This window comes from Amblyomma americanum, chromosome 6 (genome assembly GCF_052857255.1).
Source record: "Amblyomma americanum isolate KBUSLIRL-KWMA chromosome 6, ASM5285725v1, whole genome shotgun sequence".
NCBI lineage: Eukaryota > Metazoa > Arthropoda > Arachnida > Ixodida > Ixodidae > Amblyomma > Amblyomma americanum.
Window position 1 is genome coordinate 176,163,597 of NC_135502.1, and position 22,327 is coordinate 176,185,923.

Genomic DNA, 22,327 nt, shown 5'->3' on the forward strand with positions numbered 1-22,327 from the left:
CTCTTGTGGATGATTCGACACCTGATTTTGGAGCACTTGCGGTGGAAGAAGACACTATTGTACCGGCTTTATCTGCAGCATTCGTACGGGCTTTCTCTATTCACAATCAGTGCGAATCCTTTGAAGCTGTAGTAAAACCTACGACACTCACCTGCTCTAAGAAGAGTATCCTCGTGCATCGTTGCGTCATTCCCGCGGTCAGAAGCCGCACCGAGCTGTGGACAGTCAACCACTCTGAAGAGCCAGCTGTGTTGCCTTGAGGCCTAAAACTCTCCCGTTTCGAGGAAGGCGTGTCAGGTTCTGTCGCGGCGTTAACCAGCTGTGTCATTGAGCAGCACGTGCAACGAGGTATGGAGACCCAAGTTAAGGCTATGATTAATCGAGGATCTTCTAGTCCTTGGGCAGCTCCAGTTATCCTTGTTAGGAAAAAAGATGGCACATGGAGGCTCTGTGTTGACTACTGTCGCTTAAATACAGCCACGAAGAAAGACATCTACCCGCTTCCACGTATCGATGACACAATTGACTGTCTGCACTCAGCTTCATACTTTTTTCTGTTGATTTGAGATCAGGCTACTGGCAAATCCCCATGCACACTGCCGATAAAGAAAAAACGGCATTCGTAGCTCCAGGCGGACTTTATGAATTTAATGTTATGCCTTTTGGGTTATGCAATGCGCCAGCAACATTCGAGAGGTTCATGGATACAACCCTGCATGGACTAAAGTGGCAAAATTTGTTTATGGTATTTGGACGACGTAATTTTTGGCAAAACATTTAGTGAGCACGACAGCCGTCTGGATATCATGCTTGATTGCATGGAATGAGCTGGTCTTGTCCTGAATTCAAAGAAGTGTCATTTTGGGAACCGTGAAACAACTGTTCTTGGGCACTTAGTTGAAAAAGAAGGTGTTCGACCAGATCCCAAGAAAATTGAAGCTGTCAAAAGTTTTATAGTGCCCCAATCAGTAAAAGAGCTCCGGAGCTTTTTAGGGCTCTGCTCATACTTTCGATGCTTTATACTAAGGTTTGCGGACATTGCTTACCCAATCACGTGTCTGCTGCATGAGATGCACCATTCGATTGGGCCAGCTAATGTGACGCAGTTTTCCGTCATCTGAAATTTCTTTTGACCTCGGGCCCCATCCTACGCCACTTCTGCCCATCAGCACCAATTGAAGTGCACACTGATGCAAGTGGTATCAGTATTGGCGCTTTACTTATACAACACCATGGCCAAGGTCAACACGTGGTAGCATATGCCAGCCGCTCGTTGAGTAAATGCAGAAGAAATTACACGGTTGCCGAGAAAGAATGTCTCGCCGTTGTTTTCGCTATACAGTGCTTCCGCTCCTATCTGTACGGGAATGCTTTCACTGTTGTGACCGACCACCATTCGCTCGATGGGTTTTGCACCTACAAGAATTTAATTTTACTGTGGTGCATAAAAGCGGCCGTAAACACTCAGATGCTGATTGTCTTTCGCGCTTGCTGCTTCAAACGACTCATGCCGACGCAGACAACTTCGATGAATAGTTGGCTTCACTTTCACAAGGCTTCTCGATCTTTGAGTTTTCCGAACTGAGCAACGCAAAGACCAAATTAACCTCTTTGCTTGATGCCGCCAAAGATTCTGTAAAGAACACTTTTTGCATTCGCGAGGGATTGCTTTATAAAAAAAAATTTTGCTTCTAGGGGAGCACGCATGCTTCTTGTTGTGCCAGAAAGCCTACGCACCACAGTTCTTGAAAAGATGCACGACGACGCCACGTCTGGGCACTTTGGAGGGGCCCGAACACTCCACTGCACAAAACAACAATTTTACTGGCCTAAGATGCGTTCAACTATTCAGCGCTATGTAGCCAGCTGTGTGCAATGGCAGCGCTTTAAGGTGCCGACTTCAAGTCCACCGGGAAATCGCGGCCAGTCACACCTCCAACAGCCCCATTTGAGCAAGTTGTCATTGACCTTTTTGGCCCTTTCCCACGGTCTTCTAAAGGAAACCGATGGATTCTTGTGTGCGTAGATTATTTAACCCATTCTTGTGAGACAGCTGCGATACCAGCCGCTACTGCGTCTGAAGTATCTCATTTCCTACTTCGATTCGTCATCCTTCGGCACGGCCCTCCTGCAGCTCTCATTAGTGACCATGGACGCGCCAATTCACAGCGGACGTTGTCGAAGAACTTCTCCGCATCAGCACGTGTAGTTTTTGCCATTCGATGCCATATCATCCCCGGCCGCCGCGGTGGCTGAGTGGTTATGGCGCTCGGCTGCTGGCCCGAAAGACGCGGGTTCGATCTCGGCCACGGCGGTCGAATTTCGATGGAGGTGAAATTCTAGAGGCCCGTGTACTTTGCAATGTCAGTGCACGTTAAAGAACCCCAGGTGGTCAAAATTTCTGGAGCCCTTCACTACGGCGTCCCTCATAGCCTGAGTCACTTTGGGACGTTAGAAGTGTTCGCATGACACCTTATAAAAGCCTCTTCAGGAGTTCCAATTATAATCCATTATAATATAAGGCGGCACTTTAAATTAAATACTGGTATTAACAGCGGCTCTAATACTAAACGGGGCCTAATAAAAAAGAAGAGTCTTTTATGCAACTCTCATAAACCAAACCAAAACCATATCGTCCCCAAACGAACGGTATGGTAGAACGCACTAATTGGACGCTCACCACCATGCTGGCTATGTACTCCGCTGCACATCATAAGGACTGGGATGGCATCCTCCCGTTCATTACTCATGCATACAACACAGCGCAACGTAAGACAACTGGCTACAGCCCCTTCTTCCTGCTTTGCGCTCGCTCGCCTCGCTGTGGCCTCGACACCATGCTGCCATTTTTCATTCATGATGAACCTTCTCTTGCTACCACACTCTGCTGACCTGAAGAAGCTCGCCAGCTTGCCCGTATGCAAGAGCGCTCTAAGAACCGCTACAATGCCCGACACCAACAAGTTTCTTATGCTCCTGGTGACATTGTGTGGTTGCGGACATTTCTATGCGAGCGCGGTCTTTGTCAGAAACTGCTGTCGCGCTACACTGGACTGTTTGTTGTGTTAGAGTGCACGAGTGACCTGAATTACGTTATAGCACGCCTAACTGCAAATGGTCGACGGTCACGCCAGTCTCAGGTGGTTCATGTAGCCCGCCTGAAGCGATTTCATCCGAGAGGTTCTATTTAACTCGCCCAACGGTTTTGTCTGCGAGGAGGGAAATCTCACGTGGCTTCGTAGAACATCGACGGAAGAAGAAGATCAACGGTCAGAGGGATCGGTAGAGGAAAAAGAAGAGGAAGGGCAGAATGACGCTTGTAGGCTTCGTCACGATCCTGCTTCGATCAATCCCTCTGTAAGTAAACCCCCGTGCGTACTAAGCCCGTAACAATATGGATAAGATAAAGTAGCCAAACAGTTCCGCACAAGTCTGTACAGTAGCCAATATAATCGGGTCGTAAATGAGGTAGGCAGTATCCCATAGCAATGGGAGATCCCCCAGTATCGAAAGAGGAGGTAAAGAAACACTTAGGAGCAATGCAAAGGGGGAAAGCAGCTAGTGAGGATCAGGAAATAGCAGATCTCTTGAAGGACGGAGGGGAGATTGTGCTAGAAAAACTAGCCATCCTGCATACGCAATGTCTTACGACTTCGACAGTAGCAGGAGCTTGGAAGAACGCAAACATAATCTTAATTCATAAGAAAGGAGATGCCAAAGACTTGAAAAATTACAGGCCAATCAGCTTGCTGTCCGTTGCCTACAAGGTATTTACTAAGGCAATCACTAATAGAGTCAGGGCAACCTTAGGCTTTAAACAACCAAATGATCAGGCAGGCTTTCATAAAGGATATTCCACAATAGATCATATTCACACTATCAATCAGGTGATAGAGAAATGTGCAGAATATAACCAACCTCTATATATAGCCTTCATTGATTACGAGAAAGCATTCAACTCAGTGGAAACCTCAGCAGTTATACAGGCATTGCGTAATCAGGGGGTAGAAGAGCCTTATGTCAACATACAACAAGATATAGCAAATGCACAGATACTATAGTCCTCCATAAAGTCAGCAACAAAATTCCAATAAGGAAGGGCGTCAGGCAAGGAGACACGATCTCGCCAATGCCATTCACCGCCCGTTTACACGAGGTATTCAGAGGCCTAGATAGGGAACAGTTGGGGACAAGAGTTAATGGAGAATACCTAAATAATCTGCTATTCGCTGATGACATTGTCTTGCTGAGTCGTTCAGGAGGTGAGCTGCAAATCATGATCAATGAGTTAGACAGGCAGAGCAGAATGGTGGGTCTAAAAATTAACATGCAGAAAACCAAAGTAATGTTCAACAGTCTAACAAGGGAACAGCAGTTCACAGTTGGTAGCGAGGTGCTGGAAGTAGTAGGGGAATTTGTGTACTTAGGGCAGGTAGTGACTGCAGATCTGAATCACGAGCGAAATGAGGAGAACAAGAATGAGGTGGGAGCGCATTTGTCGGGTTCTCTCAGATCGTGAATGGCAGTTTATCAATATCCCTCAAGAGAAAAGTATATAACAGCTGTGTCTTACTACGGGGCAGAAATGTGGAGGCTAAGGAAAAGGGTTCAGCTTAAGCTAAGGACAACGCAGCAAGCCATGGAAAGAAAAGTGATAGGTGCAACGTTAGGAGACAGGAAGAGGGCAGAGTGGTTGAGGGAACAAACACTGCTTAATGACATCCTAGTCGAAATCAAGAAAAAGAAAGAAACTTGAGCAGGGCATGTAATGCGAAGGCAGGATAACCGCTGGTCCTTAAGGGTAACAGACTGAATTCCAAGAGAAGGGAACTGTAGCAGGGGGCGACAGAAAGTTAGGAGGATGGACGAGGTTAAAAAGTTTGCGGGGATAGGGTGGCCACAGCTGGCACAGGATAGGGTTAGTTGGAGATATATGGGAGTGGCCGTTAGTCCTGCAGTGGGTGCAGTTGGGCGGATGGTGACGATGAATTTTATAAAGTCATTTTCGGGGAGGGTAAAACCTCCCGTGGTAAAGCCTCTTGCTCCAGATGGAGAGAAGGTTTTCCTCTCTCCACTTTGGTACCTGCCAACTGTGGCAGGTACCTCTTCCCTGTACAAATTGTGTCAGGTGGCAGGTGTACAAAACACTATGCTACCATACGAGGCCGGCCACTTTTTCTTCACAGTAGGGCTTCTAATGCTAATGCATTCAGTCACACAGATTTGTTTGCAGCGCGTGGGATTTATTTATTTACAGTCGCGCAACCGCACCCTATGGCCGTGCCACTGTATCGCTATCAATGCGTCGACAGCACTTGTTGCTTTAGGGTGCAATCGCGGCATGTGAGTTTGTATCATCTGTAATGGCGCGGGAGAGTGTTCCCAATGCCTGAAATTCTACCAATTGTACAGTGGCAAGTAAAAAAGATTAGCACGAGTGACAGGCAACGAGAATGGCAGAATCACACCGCTCAGCGCTGTGGTTCATAAACATGCTGATGGTGACATTGCTGTGCCGTTTCCACATTTACAAGCGGAGACCAGCAGGAAGCAACCTTTGTGCCACTCTCGTGAGAAATGTTACCTTCATTTTTATTACTGTTTTTTCATTGTCAAGCCTTTCATGAAAAAAGATAGACAAAAGGATTCTTCCCAGGTGGTGACTGTCTGTGAAATCCTCTTAAACTGAACAGTGGGAACACCTTGGCACTCTCGTTATTGACATGTTCATAAACCTCAGGGCTGTGCATTGTCATTCCACCATTCCAGTGATCGGCCCCTTGTGCTGTTTTCTGCTCGCCATTGTATACAAAGCACTGCATTCAGGCAATTTTATGAATTTGTATCATTTGAAATTTGTATCTACTGTGATCGTATAATTGAGATCTGCTGTGCCTCTTGATTTCTTCGGCATCACTGTATGCCTCTCCTCGCCCGGTAGTCTCCAAACTTGTCCCCGAGGATAAATCTAATAGCAAAATTAATAGTAATGGGCGTTGGTGTTGCAGAAGTCGAAGGAGAGCCCCAAGGCAGCCGAGTCAGAAGGGAGCCCCACGAAGCGGCCACCTCCGTCACCTCCTCCACTGCCACCACGACCATCCGAGCCGCTGCCACCTGTGGCCGAGGTGCCGCCACCACCACCGCCGGAGCAGCAGCCTCCTCCGCCGGAGCCCAAGGTGGTGGCCAAGGGCTTCCAGACTATCGTCATCAAGCAGGAGCCCAAGAACAAGCCCGTCATGGCACGCCTTGTCTCGGGATCACAGGTAACTGTTGCTGCCAGGGGTGCTGTGTGCTTGCAGAGGTGGGTGGGGCATTACCCTTCCTTGTGCAAGGTCAAGGAGAATGCAGTGGCAGCTGTGATGACATGACGCGCATCACTGCTGTCAGATCCTCGCTGCAACTGACATCTCTAGCAGCAGGATAGAGAAGAGCGAGACTGTGGCACACCTTCTGGCGAGACATCTTTTTTACGGTGATCGTGCAGTGGGAATGCAGGTTGCAGCTTTCCTACACACAGAGGCCCTCTTTGAAAGGTGAAAGCAGTGAATGCTCTTGCTCATTAGCTTGCCAGGTGCAGAGCCCTCTGTAGGCCATAGCACTGCAGCTATGCTTCGCTTTGCTTTAGCGTGCAACACTGCCAAAGCTCTGTGCACCTCTTCACATTGACTAAATCCGTGGCCGAAATGTATTCCATTAAAGTAGAATCTAAATCATACGAATCTCACGGGGTCACGAAAAACATTCGCATCATACAAAACAAACAAAATTTGTGCGCATAATTTATGCACATCTGTATTTGACCGATGGGGTTTGCTGATGGCCATCAGCCACCGCTGACACGTGATGTTGGCGGTGTGCTAGTCGCATGCTACCGCTTACTGCTCAGGGCACGTCTTGCATGACTGGTGACTGTGGCATCTGCGATGTACAGTCTAAAGTGATTTAAAGGTTAGCACATTTCTTCCGGCTGAAAGGGACCAGGAATTTTTTCCTGGCACAATGGTCACTTAGTCGGTAACTAACATGGCGGTGCAGAATAGTGGAATCCTTCGGCTAGCTAAGCTCACATATTCGTTGCAGCGTTCTTGGGAAAATAAACCATGTTAGATTAAACGAGTATAACCCGGGTAAGTTGAGCCTGAAGTGATCACCTTCAAATCGCGTTAGACTGCACGGGCCACATGCCAACGATTACTGTTCACGGTGCACATTGCGCGACTAGCGATCGTGGCATCAGAGCTGTGCTGGTCGTGTGCCACCACTCACTGCTCGCAGTGCCACGCAGCTCATGATCCCGGCGTCGTCGATGTTCGGTCAGCAAGCACTTGGTGCTCAAAGGTGCGGTTGCGATGTGCGCTTTCATATCATCTGCAGTGGGGCGGGGGGGTTGTTCGTAACATCTGAATTTCTGCCCATTGCACACAATGTCCAGGGCATTTTACGAATTTGTATCAGCTGGGATTGTGTCATCTAAATTCTGCTGTATTCTTAAGTACAGATGAGCAAGTTTCATTGCTACGCAAAGCTCAAATACCACGACTGGCAATGTCTAGCGCTTCGTTTTACCTCTTACTGTGTTTTAAGGCGAAAGCCTTTCTTGGCTTATGAGTGATGTGGACGGAAGTTGTAGACAAAGGCTGTCCGCAAAAGTGTCCGCACTTGTATGGTAATTAAAGTAGGGGTGTGCGAATATTCGTATTCGAAAATTGATATTCGTGAATTTTCGAATATTCGAAAATTCCCGAATACTTGCCAGCGATCGTATACTGTGCATACTTTCATAAATTCGACCGTGGCAAAACCACATTATCTGGGCAAATTAGCCGATAATCGAGTTAAAAATTCTAGGAAAACAATACAGAGGCCCTATCCGCTTCCTTCTCTGCCGTTTACTATGCGGACCGACCGCATCCCGATGCCGCAAGGTTTCACCTCGTGAGAATTTCCCCAAGTGGGCTTTCCCACATATCACCCGTGCTGCGAACTAGATGGCCGACGGCCCGCTTCGAGCAATCGCAATGTGAAATCGCGCTTTTTTTTTAATCCTTCGGTAATACGTTACATATTTAATGCCCACATCCGAAGAATGCGTCCTGTCCCCTTCATAACTCTCCGAGCGTGACTTCGGCCGTCCCGTTTTGTAAACTACGCTATGCGGGAAAGCCTACTTGCAGAATGCCGCGGGAGCCTCCTAAAGGGGCGCGTCGAGTAGTCACTATAGGGCAAGTGATCCTGTTAATATCCCGCCTGTTGCATGGTGCATTGTAACCTGCACACCTCTTTAGCTGGCATAACGGCAGGCGTGGCAACAATCGGAAGGCTTCTGTCACTAGGGCAAAAAAATAGCCTCGCTGCGTAGTTTCGGTTTCTGAGCTTCACCGCTGCCCAACTTCAAATGTCGGCCCGCGCATTCGCCGATAGTCCAATCCCAGCTTCGCGTGGCTTATTTCTTTTTCCTTTTTAGAAACTGCCTCGCCACTCCGACGCCAGTGTGTGTTCCCCGGCCCCTTGCTTGCATTTGTGTTGTTCTTCCAGCACTCCAAAACGGGTGGCTCATCACGGGCTTTAGGTGTTAGCACGATGAAGCCGCCGCCACCTCATAATGCCTTACTGCATCTTCAGCATTTTCGGCACCTTTTTTTTTTTCATGGGGGGGGGGGGGGGGGGGGCAGTTTTTATGAATGAGGTTTAATAGTCATCATGTTACTTTTTTGTTGCCAGTCTTGTCATTTTATGGATTTTGTTTTGCATGACCTCGTTATAGTTTGGATAGTGTTATGCTGTCTAATAAAGTAGTATACATTTCTGTGCACATCATGTTTTTTATATGGTACTGAGGCAGTCTAGTTTTGTTTATTTTAGTTGCAAAGACCGTACACTATTTTGAAAAAAAACAAAGGCAACAATGTTTGCTCAACATGTTCTGAATTTTTTTTTGTACTGAACAGATACTCGATATTCAAAGCCATTTTTTCTTCATATTCGTATTCGAAAATTTCAATATTCGCACACCCCTAAATTGAAGTAATAAGAAAAGGCTTGCTGGGAATCGAACCCAGGCTGCCAGCGTGCGAGACAGGGACGCTATCACTCCGCCACTACACTTAGACGTTTGAAGCTGAATAAAGGCACGTGTAGTGAATGCACAGTTCTTATAAATGTATTTTCGAGATGTGTACTGTGGTCTACATGAGTAATTATTAGAATGTTAATTACAGACGTCACAGTCAAGCGAGCAATAAATTTCCTCCGTTTTCGGTAAATTTCCTCCGTGCTTGGTGTGCAGTCGTAGCGCCATCATGCGGCACGCAGTGAAAACTCCCCTTGCAATGTAACGCGTCAGCTCAGCAGATGGCGGACAGAACACAGCTTTCGCATTTCCGCACGTAGGGATACCTAAGTGCACCTCATAATTTTTTGTCCTGCTTCTCACCGAGATGTTGAGAAGCAATAGTGTAGTGGAGTGATGCATGGCTGGCACGCAGTTCACTTCAATAAAGGAAAAGTTTCACAGCGCTAAAAAAGACGAGCACACAGAAGACAAAGACAGCACGGCCACTGAGCTCCAACTGGTTTTATTTCTTCGAAACGGGAAGGAAGGAGAGTTTCTGTGCATGCGTCAAAATTGGTGGTATAAACACCCTCAAACACCTTCACATAGCTGGCAAGCATCTGACCCATGCTTTAGAACACCCCTACATTATCAAACTTAGCAGATGGCAAAAGTCATCTGCTAAGTCTGATTAGGTCAGATGCTAGGTCAGATGCTTGCTGGTTGTGTGAAGGTGCTTGAGTGTGTTTACACCACCCATTTTGGCACAAGTGCAGAAACGAAATGTACAGAAACTTTCGTTTCTGGGACACCGAAATGTCACTGATGCAAGCGGGACCCATCCTTTTGATAAAAGAGGCTTAAAGTAATTCATGCGCAAGTGTGTCCTTGCTCCTGCCTAAAATTCTTATCTGTGTCAGTTTTGGCACACAGTTTGGTTTGAAATCACAAGATCGGCAGTGGGCGGGTAGATGTAAACTCAGGTTCAGATTTTAGTGGCGAAAGTTATCTGCTAAGTTTGATTAGCTAGGGGTGCTCTAAAGTGTGGGTCAGATTCTTGCTGGCTGTGTGAAGGTGTTTGAGGGTGTTTACACCACCAATTTTGACGCATGTGCAGAAACTCTCCTTCCTTGTTTCGAAGAAATAAAGCCAGTTGGAGTTCAGCGCCTGTCCTGTCCTGGTCTTCTGTGTGCTCGCCTTTTTTAGCGCTGTGAAACTTTTCGTTTATTCAGTATGCACCAACTAGCCCAACTATTGGTTTTGCTTGTTCATTTGAACTCCACCCAAAAAGTAGTTCACTGTAGCTGCAAATTGTAATTGGAGGGTTGAATAACTAAACGCCTGACTGCCTTGTCTATGACTTGCAATTTCATTTCATTTTATTACCTTAAGACCCCTTTGGGGTATTAGATAAAGAGTGGGGCAGAAATAAAAAAAAAGATATTTCATACACAATGTGCAGCGAGACTTTTGTGGAACGCCAGATGTCAAGTGATGGCTGCAATGTAGTGGGGAAGGCTGTTCCAGTTGGTTGCTTTCCTTGGAAAGAATGATGTTTTGAAACATGAAGCAGGTGTTTGGTGCTGTAAGAAATGCATGAAGCAGGTACACACTGTTCCTGATGAAGTGTCGAATCTAGAAAATTGTGATAAAGACAGAGACTGGCAATGCGACAGCGTAAGGAAAGATGCTGCAGATCGAACTGGGATTTTTCAAGGGGCACTGAAAAGGGCTCTCAATAAAGGTGCGAGATTCCTGGGAAGTTAAAGGATGCCACTTCATGAGAAACACGGGTCTGCATGTATGTATTCCTGCATTGATGTAGTCTAGGCGTAGCACACAGATGGCGTAGCACACCGCTACTTTTTTTGAGTAAGTGGTACATACGCACATTCAACTTCATAGTACTTTTGCCACAAATTATGGTTAGAAGTGCATTTAGCAGCTAGATTATTATCTTTTTATTTGTTATCAAGCTTTTTAAGGCTATTGTAATAAGGAACGTCTTACAAAGCACTGCGTCGCAAACAACCAGCAGTACAGTCCAGGTACAGACCAGAGGCAGCGGTCAGTCCAGAGCACGCACGAGGGACGGAGCGTTCGGCGCTTCTCGTCATCTTCTTTGTTAAGCGCCAGCCTCTGCAGATTCCAAAGCCGAAGGCCAGTCTTACAATTTCCCCCGGGCGAAAGGGCGCCATCCTGGCAGCCTAGGCCGATGTAACGACGGCGGGGTCGTAGTAAGGTTTGAGGGAGGTCGTGTGGACAGTGGCGCGGCCTCGGCGACGATGATCAGGGGATGGCGTAAGGGGCTCGATGAGGTAATTGACGGGGGATGTCTGCTGAAGAATACGGTAGGGTCCCTGGTACTTGCTAACAAGTTTGGAGGAAAGGCCGGGACCTGAGGAGGGTACCCAGAGCCAGACCAAAGAGTCAGGAAGGACACTGGGAGGAAGTGCAGGGGGATCACGGGTGCTTTTCTGCTGCTGCTGGGCGTGAGAAGTGAAGGACCGGGCAAGCTGTCGGCATTCTTCGGCATAAGTTGCGGCTTGAGAAAGAGTTGTAAATTCGGAAGCGTCAGGGCGGTAAGGTGAAAATGGTGTCCATTGTGCAAGAAGGCTCACGGCCGTACAGGAGAAAGTATAGAGAGAATCCGGTGGTGGCTTGAGCAGCGGAGTTATAAGCGTATGTGACAAAAGGGAGAACGCGGTCCCAGTTGCAATGGTCGGAAGCAACATACATGGCCAGCATGTCGCCGAGGGTGCGGTTAAAACGCTCAGCCATGCCATTTGTCTGGGGATGGTAGGCGGAGCTGGTGCGATGAACGATGTTGCATTCCTGAAGGAGAGCTTCTACAACTTCAGAGAGGAAGGCCGGACCTCTATCACTGAGCAGCTTTTTTGGCGCACCATGGTGAAGAGTGATGCGATAGAGAATGAAGGATGCAATGTCGTGGACTTTAGTGGATGGTAAAGGCGACGTTTCAGCGTATAGTGTGTAGTGGTCGATGGCAACGATGATCCAGCGGTTCCCAGTTGATGTGCTGGGAAGAGGGCTGTAGAGGTCAATGCTAACACGTTCGAAAGGCTGCGCTGGGCAAGGCAGCGGCTGCATAGGAGCGGCGGGTCGGCGAGGTGGATGTTCTCGTCGCTGGCATGCGGTGTAGGACTGAATGAACTGGCGGACATAACGGGCCGTCCCACGCCAGTAGTACCGCTGTCGTAGACGGGTGAAGGTCTTCAAGAAGCCGGCATGGGCACACTGGGGATCATCGTGGTAGGAAGAGCAAATGAAGGAGTGCAGATGTGTCAGAATGATGAGAAGCCACTTGCGACCATCCGGGAGATAGTTGCGGCAGTAAAGAAGCTCGTCTCGGATGGCGAAATGGTGGGACTGACGACGGAGAGCATGGGAAGGAGGCTGAGACGATTGGCCAGATAAGAGATCTAACAGGCAAGTGATCCATGGGTCTTTGCATTGCTCAGAAGCCATATCAGCAGACTCAAACGTCAAAGAAGGCAGGGCGGATATACAAGGCACTGCCTCAGATGGTAGAGGGGAACGTGACAGTGCATCAGCATCGGCATGTTCGCGGCCGTAACGATAACGCGAATGACGTACTCTTGGAGTCGCAGAGCCCAGCACGCCAGTCGACTAGAGGGATCATTCAAAGAGGACAAGCAGCAGAGGGCGTAGTGATCGGTGACAACGTCAAAAGGGCATCCGTACAGGTAGGGGCGAAATTTGACGATCGCCCAAATGATGGCTAAACACTCCTTCTCAGTGACAGAATAGTTGGCTTCAGCTTTTGTGAGTGTTCGGCTAGCGTAAGTGACAACGTATTCGTCAAAGCCTTGCTTGCGCTGAGCAAGTACTGCACCGAGGCCGACGCCACTGGCATCGGTGTGGAGCTCCGTCGGAGAATGAGGGTCGAAGTGGCGCAGAATTGGTGGAGTGGTCAGGAAGCGACGGAGTGTCGTAAACGCTTCATCACAGGCCCCCGACCAGGCCGAAAGGTCGTGGGTGGAAAGGAGCTTGGTCAGGGGGGTCGATGATAGTGGCGAAATTGCGGACAAAGCGGCGGAAGTAGGAGCAGAGGCCGACGAAGCTGCGGAGATCTTTTACAGAAGTGGGCTTCGGAAATTCAGTCACAGCTCGCAACTTGGCCGGGTCCGGGAGAACGCCATCCTTCGACACGACATGTCTGAGAATAGTGAGCTGAGCTGCCGAGCTCCGAAGCGGCACTTTCTTAAATTGAGTTGGAGGCCAGCGTCGGCCAGGCAGCGAAGAACAGTCTCAAGGCGCTGGAGGTGAGACGGAAAGTCCGGGGAAAAGATTACTACTTCGTCTAGATAACAAAGGCATGTGTGCCATTTGAGCCCTCGGAGTATGTTGTCCATCATGCGCTTGAATGTGGCGGGTGCATTGCAGAGGCCGAACGGCATGACATTGAATTCATAGAGCCCGTCGGGTGTGATGAATGCAGTTTTTTGCGAACGGCCTCTGCCATCGGCACCTGCCAGTAACCAGAGCGCAAGTCCAATAAAGAAAAGAACTCTGTGCCCTGCAGGCAGTCGACGGCGTCGTCGATACGAAGGAGAGGGTAAACGTCCTTGCGTGTAATCTTGTTCAGACTAGACGACGGTAGTCGATGCAGAACCGGATGAAACCATCTTTTTTCTTGACCAGGACCACTGGTGATGCCCATGGGCTGTGCGACGGCTGTATCACGTGGCGCTTGAGCATGTCGGTCACCTGCTCGTCAATGATGCGGCGCTCAGCGGCTGACACGCGGTACGGATGTTGACGCAAAGGGGCATGGGTGCCAGTGTCAATACAGTGGGTAACGGTGGTGGTGCAGCCCAAGGAAGGTTGCTGGTAGTCAAACGAAGCTTGAAAACAGTGCAGAACAGCGACAAGCTGGTCTCGTTGGGTAGACGTTAGGGCATCGTCGACAGAACGGTGAAAAATATAGACAGAAGACTGATTGGTGATGGCAACAGGTGCAATGGCGCTGACGTGAAGGCCGGCCGTGCTATCGACGAGGGGGTATGCTGAGGCGGTATCGAGAAAGGCAACACTACCAAGCGATTGGCCACGGAGTAAAGTGGTAGGGCAGGAGAACGGGTTGGCCACATAAATTGCGCTGGAGCCACGAAGAATTGTCAGCACGGCATGAGGCAACAAAACAGATTTCTGGTCAGCACATCTTGAAGAGGGGGTATAAGTGACAGTTGCATCTGAGAGAGCAGCACAAGAAAGAGGCACCAGCACTGAAGAGAAAGGCGGAACGTATGTGTCCTCTGAGACGACCACTGTAGCGGCAGCAGCACCGGGTACATCCAAGGGAGCATCACTGTAGGGCGACAAGTCAAGCTGAGCACAGGCGCAGTCAATAATGGCGTGATGTGAGGAGAGGAAGCCCCAACCAAGGGTAACGTCGTGAGAGGAGCGGGCGAGGACGATGAACTCGATTGTGTAGGGAACGTTCTCGATAAGCAGGCGGGCGGTGCAGGCGGCTAACGGTCGAATGTCCTGAGCACTGGCGGTGCGGAGAGAAACGGCAGGAAGGGGCGTCGTCACTTTTTTGAGTCTGCGACAGAGGGTGTGACTGAGAGCTGGAACGGTTGCGCCAGTGTCAACAAGTGCTTCGACGGCGACTCCCTCAACGAACACGGTAATAATATTGGCAGGCACAGAAACAGGTCTTGAGTGAGTCGCTGATGACGCAGTTCTTGCCTCCGGAACTGCGGCCGTTAGTTTTTCGCGTGGACGGTGGGTTGGCGGCAGAGCATCGGAGAACGGGAACGGCGGCCAGGAGACGGCGAGCGGTGGGAGCGGAGATGGTAACTATGAGAGCGGAGATGGTAACTATGAGAAGAAGAATCCGGAGGCGGCTCGTGTGACGCAGGCGAGGACGACGGTGGAAGGTCGTACGCCGGCTCACGCTTATAATTGTAGGGACGGTGGTTACGATTGTAGCACAAACGAGCCACGTGGCCAGCGACGTCACAAGCGTAGCCAATAGGAAAGGTGTGCTGTGTGCGCCAGCGGTTAAGTGGCTGCGGCTGTGATCGGGGGCGGGCAACCGGACGGTAAGGTGGGGTTGCAGGTCGCTGGGTTTCTAACTGCCGGGTAGGTGGCCTGTAGACAGGGGCAGCAGGTGAGGGCCGCGACCGCACCACGGCATTGGCGTACGTCGCGATCAGGGGTGGCAGAAGAGGAGGTGGCAAGACTTCAGCGACTTGCTCCTCGATGACATGCTGTAGGTTGGGAGTGAGCAACGGCGTAGGCGGGCAGGTAGACAAAGATAGCTGGCGTGCGACTTCCTCACATACAAACTGCTGGATGCGCTGGAGGAGCGACTGTTGGTCCAGGGTACTGTCCCCTGGGAGAGCCAAGCTGGAAAGTGTGGCCTCCTGAAAGCCTGCACGCCGGGTAGAAAGGCGCTGTTTGCACAGCTCATCGAAGCTTTAGCAGTAGCCAATGACACCGAAGACAGTCAGGGGATCCTTGGTGACGAGCATCTGGAAGGCATCATCCTCAATGCCTTTCATATTATTTATGATCTTGTCGGCCTCGCTCATGGCATGGTTGATGCGCTTGTAGAGGTCGAAGACATCTTCTATATAACTGGTGAAGTTTTCACCGGTTTGCTGGGCACTTACGCACTGCAGGACAGCCAAAGATTTCTGTCAGGCTGGTTTTGAGAGCTGCCCAGCTTGAGATGTCAGCCTCGTGGTTTCGAAACCAGAGATTGGCTATGTCGCTCAAATAAAAGATAACGTTGGTGAGCTTGACGGTATCGTCCCATTTATTGTACGCACTTACGCGTTCATAGGAGGCCAACCAATCCTCCACATCCATGTCATCTGTGCCACTGAAGATGGCCGGGTCACGCTGCCGCGCGGCGCCGGAACAGAAGACAGCCGACGGAAGCGGTGGTGTGGTTTGGGTGACGGTCTCAGGCATTGCAGAGGCGGTAGGCAATGCATGGGTGCGAAACTCCAGGGTGAGGGGATCGTTGGCACCTCCACCACTTGTAATAAGTGTAAGGTGGGGTTTATTCCGAGAAGCTTCCTAACGGGAGCAGGGCCAACAGCGGGTCAGCTAGTCCAGCCGAGAGCGTGTGCCAGGCGATGACCATGCAGCTCGCGCATATGCTCGTCGTCTTCTTCACAATGGAGCCAGGAGTAGAGCATATGCGCAAGCCGCATGGTCATCGCCTGGTGCATGCTCCTGGCAATGACCATGCGGCTTGCGCATATGCTCGTCGTCTTCTTTACATAAGGAACGTCTTGCAAAGCGCTGCGTCGTGAACAACCAGCGGTACAGTCCAGGCACAGACCAGAGGCAGCGGTCAGTCCAGAGCACGCACGAGGGACGGTGTGTTCGGCGCTTCCAAAGCCGAAGGCCAGTCTTACACTATTAGTGTTCCAAGGCTTTTGCTGATTGGAGTAGAAACTGTATTTAGGGATGAATCTCTTCGTTATTTCAAAAATCTTGCATTTAAAAATTGACCACTTTTCAGGCATAGAGCATCTGTGAAAGATTAAAAAAGTTGGAAAAAGTTGTTTAGTTTAGTATTAATCACTGAGTAATTGCCTTTATCATCAAGAGCAATTGTTTTCCTTAAAGCATGCATAATTAATGGCTTGGAGTTGAAAATGGCTTGGAATATTTTATGATCACTGGTTTCCTTCAGATCTGCGCTCGAAGAAGCTAAATCCTTAGGATGTGTGGATAAAATGAGATCAAGAATAATAGCACTCGTCAGTGTTATACATGGTTCGGGTTGTATTAGAAGCTGGGAAAGGTTGAAATTGAGACATAAATCTATTAAGGCATGAAGTTTATCGTGTCTGGTGCTTGGATTAGCTTGGTCATCCCAGTTAATCTGTCAGTAATTTATTGGTTTAGTGTATGGTGGTTTAATGGCCCCAAGCAACTCAGGCCATGAGGGATGTCGTAGGTAAGGGCTCTGGAATTTTCAACCATTTGGGATTCTTTAACGTTTACTGACATCGCACAGTGCACGGGCCTCCAGAATTTCGCCTAGCGGCTGCTGTGGGGCAGATGGTAACAGACGCCAATAACATTGTTAACAGGGTAGCATGACAGAGTAACCATAGTATTTCACGGCTGGTTGGGGTGTTAATGAAAGAGCACTGAAAGAACAGAGTTGCAATGAAAATATCTTCACCTTGAGAAACTTTTGTGATCACTGCGGAAAAGATCGAGATTTGACCAATCAGACAGGGCTTCAGTATCAAAAACATTGTCTGAAAGCCAAGTTTTGGTGAGTATGACCCATGTGTGTTGGTGAAGATAATGGATAGTGAAAATTTAGCTCGTGGAAAAACTGGTGGGTGGCTGCATGCTTGGCGGTAACGAACTGATGGCTATGCGAGTTCTTTAACAGGACATGTCTACCCAGGTTTTCGTCATAACTCTCACTGCCGCGTCAAGAAGGATGAGTGATGTGCAGCAGCGTGATGTACTTTTGCGGGCATACTACTCTCGCAGCATCCACAACATTGCAGAAGACATTTTTTCCTGAGGGGCATCCTCTTTCTCTCCAGCAGGTTGTGTGCAACCTGGTGGGCAGCCCACGGCCAGCGCTGCGCATCCAGGGGGCACCGTTCCTGCCTGCGCCTCGCCTTATCACAGTGGCCCAGCAGGGCCCACCGGCCACCGCCACGCCCATGCTGCTGGCCACCCAGCCGACAGTTGTCCTGGGTGCGTGCTGGGCACTGTTTGTATTTTTTACCTTTTCACCCCGAGTGTCAGCCTCTGCAGTTCCCATCTAGCATATCGTGTGGCATTATGTCGGAGTGGTGCCTCCTTTTGCACAAATGTCCCTTTTCATTATACAGTGGAGTGAAAACTTTATTCTGCAAATGGGAAGGGAGGAGTTAGGGGTCTTGAGCAGCAGGTGGTGTTGCCAGGTCCAGGATCCCACTGGTGCCTCTTCGGCTTACTCAACCAGCGCTAGCTGGTTTGCGGGTAAGAGCTGTACAGAAGTACCTCAACTGACAGGTTTTTTAATTTTGGGCTCTATGTAGAGTGGTAGAGGGTGGCTATCTCTCTGCACCACGCACATTCCAAATAGGGAACACATGCAATTTTTACTTGGCATGGCAGGCTTTGCCGCACCACACACAGGAGTGGTGGTGCAGCAAGCATTCCCACCTTTATCCCGGATGCACATCAGCAGCCACCAAAGATGGATGATTATTGCCTCGCAGTAACCATCCTGCGATGTGGGCTTCCAACTGGAGTTGGTGTAAACAGTGCTAGCTTTCATTTTGGTGTGCCATTTTCAGCCCCACGTGGAAGCCACCCTGTTTGGCATTTGGTCTATCGCCGCTTTGTGATGGTGTGGTGTGCAGGGAAGCACCTTAACTTGAGTTTGCTCCAATTTTGTGGCCTCCAGAATTGCCACGACCGCCTATGAAGTGATGCTAAATCTTTGGAAAAACACCTCTTCTGAAAACACCAGTAGGGGTCATCTGAGTTGGCGTCCCTTCAGTGACTCAGTTATGCTGCTCTTGCATATATTCAAAAATATACAAAATATATGTATATAAAATTTTATATCATGAATTTTGGCTGTATTGAGCTATTTTCTGATTTTCGTCTGTTTACTATAACGAGGCTCAACTGTAGCTACTCAATAGCCGGTGTCATTACACAGTTCTCATATCTGTATCGAACTATTTTTTTATTTTTGGTCCGTTTACTATAACGAGGTTCAACTGTAGCTACCCAATAGCCGATGCCATTACACAGCTCTCATGTTTGTATCGAGCTATTTTCTTATTTTTGGTCCATTTACTATAACGAGGCTCAACTGTAGCTACCCAATAGCCGGTGTCATTACACAGTTCTCATGTGTGTATCGAATTACAGTAGGATCTCCGTGATACGAATCTCACGGGGTCGCGAAAAAATTCGTATCATCCGAAATTTTGTATCATCCAAACGAACAATATTCATATGCAGAAGCATAGAAAATGCATGTACGCAGTACTGCTGACAGGATTTATTTGCGGCCATAAGGCCACACTACTCGCGGTGCGTACCGCATGATTAGCGGTCGCTATTTTGACGATGTGATGGCCGCGCATCGCCGCTCATTGCTCGCGGTGCGTAGTGCATGATTAGCGATCGCTATTTCAGCGATGTGAGGCCCGTGCACCGCCGCTCACTGCTCGGGGTGTGTAACGCGCGACTAGTGATTGTTATTTCGGCGATGTGAGGGCTGCGCTTAGTGCTCGAGGGTGCAATCGCGTATTTGTATCATCCGATGTTGCACGGGAACATCTGGTATTCCGGATGTTGTGCGGAATGCACTCTGGCCGGGGAATTTTACGAATTCGTATCAACTGTGTTCATATCGCCGAGGTTCTACTGTATTTTCTGATTTTTGGTCTGTTTACTATAGACCTCCTTCACCCCACAACATCACGAAGATGTGGCGGCGCTGATGTCAACAGCAACTTTCTCATGGTAGGCAAAACAGGTTCCGCCTGCCCCCTGCCTACCACAGCTGCCGCAGATACCAGCGGCTGCATCATGCCTGTGCACTGCACAAGCAGCATGTACTGACCAGCTCAGTCATTGCTGGATCTGCGTAGCAGCATAAAAGGAAATTTAAATTAGCCTCTATAGGTTTCTCGCAGATAAATATCGCATTAGGAAACTGGCTAACAGGGAATGGACCGTGGTAGCAAAGCGCGAAGTCTGGGAGTCGATTGGCACTGCCACTCAATGTACTTAATAGCATGTAAATTACTGCGTTCATTCACCTGAACATCAGCGTAGTAGGCTTATAACTGCGCAAGGAAAAAAAGCACATATGTAGCAGCGCACGTGTTTATCACCTTGAGCCGGTGTGCACGGGGCGCCAGCAGGTTCACTCGCCCCCTAGGAATGTGTTCTTTTGTTAACAGCACAGCATGTTTTAATGGCGTGTTTTATGGCGTTTAATATATACTTGAAACTGTTTCTTAATATGACCGACGTAATTATTTGATTCGAGTAGAAAGAAGTCCGGTAAGTTGTGTCAATCTTGCGCGGTCATGTTGGCGTGCTTTGAATAGCGCACGTTAAGTGTGCTAAAAGCCACATGCTTTTTTAATGCTACATGCGTATGTCATAAGCTGTTTCATGAGGTAGTCAGTATGGTCCTCTGTTAAAGGGAACATGTGATCGCGTGTCGTTGGCTTTCCATGAGGCGCTGCTGCGGACAGCTGGAAAAAGTGCCGCGCTGAATATAGACCGCAGTCTTTTCGGCATTCTGTCCCCTTGCATGGATCTCATTTTTCACACCCACAACGCATCGATTACCTCTTCTCGCTACTGAATTGGCTTTTCCATTCAGTGGTCGCGTTTCGTGCAAAATAAGCAACATTTTCTCCAGAATAGATTATCCACGTGCGAGTGCCTTGGTTCATATGCCACTCAACGTGTACTGTACATATAACTGTACTGTACAAGTCTGGAAAACCCGCGCTCAACACCGCTCCGCGACGCCACTCCCTGGCCTTTTGCCTACCGCGAGCCCGCTAGCGACTGCAGCGCCACCCTGTTTGTTTGCAAACATGCAGGAGGTCTACAACGAGGTTCAGCTGTACCTACCCAATAGCTGGTGTCATTACACACGACACAAGCTTTCACTGTCTTGTTACATGTCTGCCCTGTGTGACTGGGCTGTTTTAAGATGGCCTATGGCATGCTCCAGCAAAGTGCCCTCATTCAGAAGTCAGAGAAACAGAAAGCAGCTTTCCTTTTGGCTAGCATTGTAAAGAGGCTGTCCTTGGTGACTTAGTGAATCCTCCCCACCCTGCAGCCAACCAGAGTGGCCCACTCAAATCGAGCCCCACGTACGTAATGGGCACCACGGGTCCGCCAGGCACGACAGCTGCAGCCATGGTGGTTGGTGGCCAGCCCCTCAAGGGCATCAAGGTGATCCCAGTGCCCCCACGGGGTGCCCGGCCTCTGCTTGCGCGTCTCATCGGGCCCCCGCCGGCGGGCCTCAGGGCTGTGCACCCCGCCACTGCCGCAAAAGGGTCCACGGCCACCACCATGCCCGTCTCCTCATCATCGCTGATTGTGCAGGTACAGCTTGCAGGAAGGACACTGGGTAGGGGCACAGCTCAGGCTGGCATGGCCCCTCAGTCAAGTGAGCACACACCTAGTGTGCCTGCTTTTCAGGGCTTGTTTTGGGCATGCTCGTATGCATACGCAGAGACACCCCAAAAGCAGATCTCGTAAACAGGATGCATGTCCTCCAATTGATGCACACCACTGTGCCTGTTCTGCAGTGCAGGCACGTGGCGCCTATACCAGTCAAGTGGCCATGGAGTCAGGGCTTTGGTGGTGCAGGCGCCGTGCTGTAGGATTTATGCTGAACCAAAGCCATGCAAAGAAAGTGTTCTGGATGCGCTATTCATGCGAGACGAATACTTCGAGATTTCAAATGCCTAACATTTGGAATCAATCGAAAACCATACTATTCGATCGAACATTTGAAAATATTGAATATTTGCACAGGCTCACATGTGCTGCATCCCTTTGTTGCATCCCATTTGTGTTTTGGCTTTTTTAAACACCGCTTTCCAAGCCTGTCAACTTGACCAGCTTCCCATCCTTGCGAGTGACTAATGCTCGATAGATGCTGCCTGCATGCCTCGTGCTTGACAGTTTGGGGAGAACAGGAATTGTTGCAAAAGTGTTTTTAAGTGCTGTTAGCTAAGCTCCTTTCTCTGACAACACAACAATTTGCATTTGTTTCGCAGCACAGTTCCCGTCTGGCTCTGAAGAACTCTGGTGGGCCATCCTTACTGAGCCCTACTCAGCTGGCACTCATTGCCTTGCTCCGAGAATCTGTGGCCCCGTTGGCTTTGCTTGTGGACTATGTTTGCTGCAAACTGCCAGGGTGAACTGTGCATGAAACAACCTGGGTTGCTGTGCTGAGAGTGTTTATTCTCTTGCAGGTGCAGCAGCAATCAACTGGTGAAGGGGGTCCTCCACGGCCAGACTGTCCACCACCTGCCTCATCCTGAGAACGTGCCACATGCACAGCCACATGTTGCCATAAAGTTGTACATTTCGCATCAGTCCACCACATCTTTTTGCCTGTGTTGCAATCACTGCTGTGTGTACAGCTGCTGCTGGCATAGCCTTCAGGACGACAGAGACACGGGGAGTAGCAGCACCATTGCTTTGTGCTGGGGTCGCATTCGTACAAAATACTACATCTCGCACTGCTCC

General features: G+C 49.3%; 1 protein-coding gene across 3 annotated transcripts in view; it reads left to right on the plus strand.

The window, feature by feature from the left end:
- LOC144094191 (nuclear factor related to kappa-B-binding protein) overlaps positions 1-22,183 on the plus strand; it is a 156,365-nt gene extending 134,182 nt beyond the window's left edge. For 2 of the 3 annotated variants that reach the window (XM_077628116.1, XM_077628118.1), the window contains 4 exons: positions 6,009-6,263; positions 17,632-17,788; positions 20,904-21,172; positions 22,051-22,183. In XM_077628116.1, coding sequence (XP_077484242.1) covers positions 6,009-6,263; positions 17,632-17,788; positions 20,904-21,172; positions 22,051-22,119 — 750 coding nt within the window. In that variant the 3' untranslated portion in view covers positions 22,120-22,183. The remainder of the gene's footprint in view (positions 1-6,008; positions 6,264-17,631; positions 17,789-20,903; positions 21,173-22,050) is intronic. The other variant, XM_077628117.1, reaches the window with a different exon arrangement.
- Positions 22,184-22,327: the final 144 nt, after the last annotated feature.